This window comes from Paralichthys olivaceus, chromosome 13, assembly GCF_024713975.1.
Source record: "Paralichthys olivaceus isolate ysfri-2021 chromosome 13, ASM2471397v2, whole genome shotgun sequence".
Classification (NCBI taxonomy): Eukaryota; Metazoa; Chordata; class Actinopteri; order Pleuronectiformes; family Paralichthyidae; genus Paralichthys; species Paralichthys olivaceus.
In genome coordinates, this window is record NC_091105.1 from 8,153,789 (window position 1) to 8,159,788 (window position 6,000).

Here is a 6,000-nt window from a genome sequence, read left to right on the forward strand (position 1 = left end):
TTATCTGCTTCACTGTTGCACTGAGAAAAGACTTTAGCTGAAGCGTGAGTGTGAAGATCATAATGAGAATCTAGCAGGTGCGTGGTAGCATTAGCGTGTTATTATGAGAGGGTGGCAGCAGAGCTCGCTATGTGGATCCCTGGTTCTAGTTTGACACTGAGGCTGTTTTAGGACTTTGGTGTGATGGCAAACTGCAGCCCACTTCCCTGAATTCAATTTGCACTGACTCAATGCCACCTATCAGAGGACAAGTAAGAGGCAGAGGGGAGGATGAGGTGAGGGATGAAGGAGAGGCATGTGACAGCACAGTGCTACTCTCACAATGGACAGAGAGAAAATGACGACAGACAGAGACACAGACAGAAAGTCAGAATACGCACTGTTGGAGGAAAAATCCCTCCAGTATTTGAACCAAGAGACTCATGAGGATGGGACAAAGGCAATTATTTTCCCACAGGAGGGTACAAATTAATCATCCGGTGAGGAGCTATTAAAATGGAGAGAAGTGAAAGAGGGATAGAGGGAGGGAGGGAGGGGTCGCCCAAAGAGAAACGGTACAGCAGAGAGATCAGGTCAAACCAGAATTTGTTCAGCGAGACTCAGCATTTTGAGTCAAAGTGAGAAAAACAGTCTGGCCTAACGCAGCCCTCTAACAGATGTCTTCTCATTTCTAATGAATGACAGCTGAGCAGAGAGAAAATCTTTTCAGAGGTGTTTGATGTTTAGCTACTGGGGCGGGGAAACAGAAAAATACCCTCACGGATAAGCAAATTAGGATCCAAGCTGATTAATGAACTGATTAATATAACGTCTGGGCCTTACTAAAGCCCCAACTGAAATAAGCTAAATTACACATCACACAGCCGTTTCCTGACGCTAATGTGCCTCACACAACTCCTTTGAGAGAGACAAGGTCGGCCCACTCAACTCGACGTCGTTAAACTTCGATTCATCATCTGAATATTAAAGAAGTAGGTAAACTTTGATGTTGAATACAATTTTCTTCCATGTTCAAACAAGGCTTCAAAAGCACCTACTTTGCCAGTGGGCATTAGTAATCATTAGCTGTGTACTGGGCCACGAGAGGCACGGTGTGTTCTGGCAAGTGGCAAGTTAGGTGAAAAACACCACAGTGAGAGGACTTTAACCAGGATGAAAAAAGAGGGAAAGACAGAATGAAGGGCGGGAAAGAACAGAGAGCACACTGGCTTTTAAAGTTTCCAGAGTTTCCAGCTTTCATAAGGTTCATCTTATTTTTCCAGAAGCGATAACTTGAACTGCCAGTTGTTGGCAGGACATGCAAGGGATGATTGACAGCTGGTTTCAGCTCACAGGATTCTGCACTTGTACAGAAGCCTAACCCTTTTTCTAACTGGATCATTAATTCAGCATCGTAGGATTCTAAAGGGGGATTTCGCTGATTTTAAAGTCTGTTTAAAGGATCTTGGGGGAAAGCACTTTTTGCAATGTTGGTTGAAGACTAAAACTTTAAAAATGAAAAAGAAAATCTGGAGATGTGGAGTTGGAAAAAAGATTTCAAGTTCTCCGTAGCCAGCTCCTCATCTTTACTTCAGCTCTACACTGCTTTAATCACTGCTTTCATAACATATAGAATCTCCAACTAAACTTTTGGTTGCATTGTGGGTAACGTAGATGTGAAATAAGGAAGGTTTCTTTGTGGCCTACATGTGTAACTCAAATGGGTGGATCCTTCTGTCCCAGGATTCATTTCTCACCCAGCAATTGGGCGAAAAACTATTGTATTTAAAGAGAAAATGGCTGCGGCAAGTGATGAGACCCAATTGTGCTGTGCTTACACTTTGAAATGTAAGTATAAGGCTTAAATTCAACCCACAAAGTCCTCCTTCTTCGGAGGTGACGGTCTACACTCCCCTGAACTGGGACACAGCTGATATCTCTCAAATTTGATCACTTATTAAAAACTGCCCATCAGTCATTTAGGTTTTTTCGAGTGTGATGATACATCAGAGGAGAATTATTTAAAGAGGGTATCTTATTATTCCTGAGAAAAAAAAACAACATTCTAAATTAGAGAAGTGTTACCTTCCAACTTTTAGCATATGTTGACAGATAATTAATCATATTAAATGTGTATAAGCACCTGAAGTATGCCATCTTTCATATTGGGACATTTGCAGAAACATTTTTAAGAGATGCCTTGATAAGAGGGTGTGGCTTTGAAGAAACCTCAGCAGCAGTATCACCCCAGTGTGCTTACATTCACACAACAACATTGCTATCTGACCGAAGCAACCACGACGAGAAAAGCAAACAGATAAATGAGGAAGCTCACAGGGACGATAAGAGAAAAGGGAGGATGAGATGGACTAGCAGGGGGAGGAGGGAGGAGGATAAATGAAACATCTAGTGCTGCTTCAAAGGGAGTGGGGAGATAGGAGATGAGGAAGGAGAAAACGCGTGTTCCATGTCAGATGTGGAGGGAGGCAGATTGCTGGAATGATCAATTAGGGGATCAAAGCTGTGCTGGATGTCAGAGTGAGATGGAGGGACAGGGCAATGAAGGCAGGCTGGAGGAGAGGGGGGGGGGCTGATCTAAAAGATGGAAGAACTTTGGAGATTCATAGAGAAGAAATCAAAACGGGAGATGTGAGAACTCACTGACAACGAAAGCCTGAGAACACTATGGATCCCGCTTTGAAGTGTCACCACCCATAAGAAGATGAGCTTGTTTCTCTGACAGTCGCGTCGGGCTCGTTCTGCATGTGACCGCACATAACAGCAAATGCAATTGAAAAGTCCAGTTGTCTAGACATGAGTGGGGAACAGGGTGAACAGTGTAGTGCTGCCTTCAATTGGTTTCATTTCACATTAGATGGGGGCCATAGTGAGAGGAGGCACCGTGTTGTCTCTTTGTACTTAAATTAATTCTTCCACCAAGCTCGAGGTTCCTGCTCAGTCTGTCGGGAGCCAATTACAACAGAACACAGAGCAAAGCCGAGTTTCTGCCTTACACACAATTGTTATAAGAGAAAACAGTCCTTTGGATATAAAACACCAATAACATCATTGTACTCTTTCATGTGGTTTACTAGCCACATTAGCCACATTGCTATAAAGACCAGGCATCTGTGCGAAACATGCAATTCAGTCATTGTGTGAGATTTGCCTTTAGATTTCTATTCTTCCCCACCTGTTTAAAGTCTTTTCAGAAAAGTCAACGACCAGAAACACACACACAGAATGGCATAAAGCACCGACTCCCACCAAAACAATGAGCCAGATAGAGCACAGCAGACTGAGGTCAATGATCATCCAGACTAGGCAAACCAGCGTTCCCACTGTGGAAACCAAAATCCTGCTCCTGTGTGTGTGTGTGTACGCTTGCACACAGGGAGAAATCCATGTGTTTTCAATCACCAAACAACAGCAATAACACAAAATCTCCCAAGACTTTTGTTGATTTTTCTAAAAATTCTCTTAAGACCAACAAAACCAACTAGAATGGCACTCAGTGGAGCGCAAAGCTCCACCAAGGCCCAACCAGATTGCTCACACAGATATTAGTCCCCCTAAATATACCTGATTTTATGTGAATTATTCCCCAGGAAACATCCTATCTCGCAGTGATATAAAAATCCTGGATCTGCCCCCTGATCCTGAGTTATTCCCTGATCCATTCCGTAACTTCCCACAAAGTTTCATGGTAATCCATCCAGTAGTTTTTCCGTTATCTTGCAGATAAACAAACCAACAACCAAACGGACAAGGGGAAAATCATAACTCTCTTGGTGGAGTTAACAACAGTCATTTCATCAAACTTGTCAGACCAATCACTGTCCTCTCTCCGTACTTCTCCACAAATCATACATGATGCAATTAGAGTCACCTTCTTCTAACCCTGCTATGAAAAAGGCAAATCAATAAAAAAAAAATGTTCCCATGGTGTGTGCATTCACAATTATACTCACATCATTTGTTTATCCAAGTGTTTAATATACTCTGCCTCCCCTGGACTGCTGGATTGTGCTGCTGATAAAAAGCAGCTATGTCGGGCCAACAGCTCTCGTGGGATGCTCTGGGAGAATTAGCAGCCAGATGCCCATTAGACAGGGCTCCAGCAGACCTGTGCTCGCCGTGAGGGACTGTATACCAACACTCAGTGTTCCTTCTCACTTAAAGCCTTTGCTACAGAAGCGAAGAGGGAGGAGGGGCGAAGAGAGCTAGGATAAAATGGCCTTTTACTGCCTCTCTATCTTTTGGCAAATAGCACATGGAGCCACACCAACCCCCCACCTCCTCCCAAAGGTTTAACAATGCTACTCCTCCTCGGGCCTGCCTGCTCAGTCCCCCCCCACTCCCTCCGACCAGCAAACTACCCACATCTGACGGGAAAAGTGAATGCCCGGTGCACTGCACACCCACTGAAGCTCATTGTTGATTCCTCTATCAGGCCACGTCTAACTCCTCGCTGCATGCACAAACACACAGGAACAAGCTGGCAACAGAAACAAACGCAGTCACACCCCAATGTTCACCTCTCTCATTCCTTCTCTTTCCGTCAAACACAAATAAAGAGGCAACGAGCTGGAATGTGCACTTTGAGCACAACTTTCCATTGACTTCTGCACCATTCCTGCTCAGAAAAAGACCAGTAATCATCTATTATGATTCACTCTCACCTCCCTGCTCTTCTGGCTCATGAAAATACAAAACATCCTGTTCAAAGTCTAACACTTCTGGCAGCTAAACCACAAGGGTCTGACATGTTCTCTCCTCCAGTGCCAGGCCGCCTCGCTTCGCCATTGCTCAGGTTTGTGCCTGGTAATTGATTCACTCCACAAAAGAACAACTGCGTCATGTACAAGGCCAGAGGTGAAGGGAACCAGAGGTGATGGTCTCACTGGAAGTCACCTGTGGTGCTGCGAAAGGTCACAGGGGTTAATGGCTGGTGATGGCCCTGGACCACCTGGATGTGAGGAGGTCAACCTACACATTAGACGTTTTTACTGAGGCTTTAGAGCTCCACATGCCGAGAGGAATTACTCTTGTTGAACTTGTGAGGTTTGGTGAATGAGGTGCGACATGGGGCTGGTGAAGAATGAGTTTAACAGGCTGTGAGTGAGCGAATGACTGGTGACAACCAGTAACTGTCAGTGTGAGAGTGTGGGGGAACATTTGTAAATGATGGAGGAGATAAAAAGTCCATTAAGGTGGATATAAACATTGTGGCAGCAATAGTCACTGCACCGATCAGGGCTCAGAATAATGTTTTCTCTGCTGCCAAGGGCCCACATTTAGAGAGATGTTGGACGGCACGGTTTGCAACAGGACGCGACTATGATGTACACTGTCAGAGTATTTCAGCCACGCAGACACACACACGCAGAGACCCAGGGCGCAACGTTACACCTCATATGCGCTTCTAAACTGCCAGTGGCCACCGTCCTGAGCTGTCGTGCCCGCCTCACACCGAGACTGATTGACGCCAAACCACAAAGTGGGAGAGAGACACACAGACAGACAGGCAGACACACGCACACACAGAGAGTGAGAGAGACAGCAGGAAATAGGCTATCCGCTGCAATATTATTATCATTATTAGCCGGTGTTTAATGCGTAAAGTGCGCGTAAAGGAGACGCGTAAAGCAGGATTTGGAGGAGTGTGTCTGTACTTACCTAAAAAGACACGGAGAAGTGCGCTCTGACAGCGGTGCAGACTTTTCTGTGAAGTCTGCGTGGAACAAGGTGAAGCTGCGTTTCTGCCCTGAACCAGTGAATAATCCAACCTGAGCTCCGGAGCAGCTGCGAGCGACTTGTGTCAAAACTCAAGAAAACAACCGAAACACTCCTGCGCCTTTTCTCCCCGTGGATAAATGCGCACTCTCACTCACTCTCTCGGGATAGAACTGGACGACGATGAGAGAAAAAAGTAAAAGCGACGGTGCGGTCTCCGTTGTGTTTCCCTCCGCCTGTGGCCGCTCACTGAGCCCGATCCCCGGCTGTGTGTTGCTCCTTCCC

The 6,000-nt window shown here is 45.5% G+C and overlaps 1 protein-coding gene across 7 annotated transcripts in view; it reads right to left on the bottom strand.

Annotated features, from left to right (window-relative positions):
- Window positions 1–6,000, bottom strand: part of ddr1 (discoidin domain receptor tyrosine kinase 1) — a 39,434-nt gene extending 33,434 nt beyond the window's left edge. For 2 of the 7 annotated variants that reach the window (XM_069537564.1, XM_020092924.2), the window contains exon 1: window positions 5,659–5,996. Coding sequence is in view for 4 of the 7 variants with exons in the window: in XM_069537562.1 (XP_069393663.1) it covers window positions 3,951–3,955 (5 nt within the window). In the remaining 3 variants the exon portion in view is untranslated. Of the gene's footprint in view, window positions 1–3,950; window positions 4,070–5,658 lie in introns of those variants that run through there. The other 5 variants (XM_069537562.1, XM_069537560.1, XM_069537563.1 and 2 more) reach the window with 3 other exon arrangements.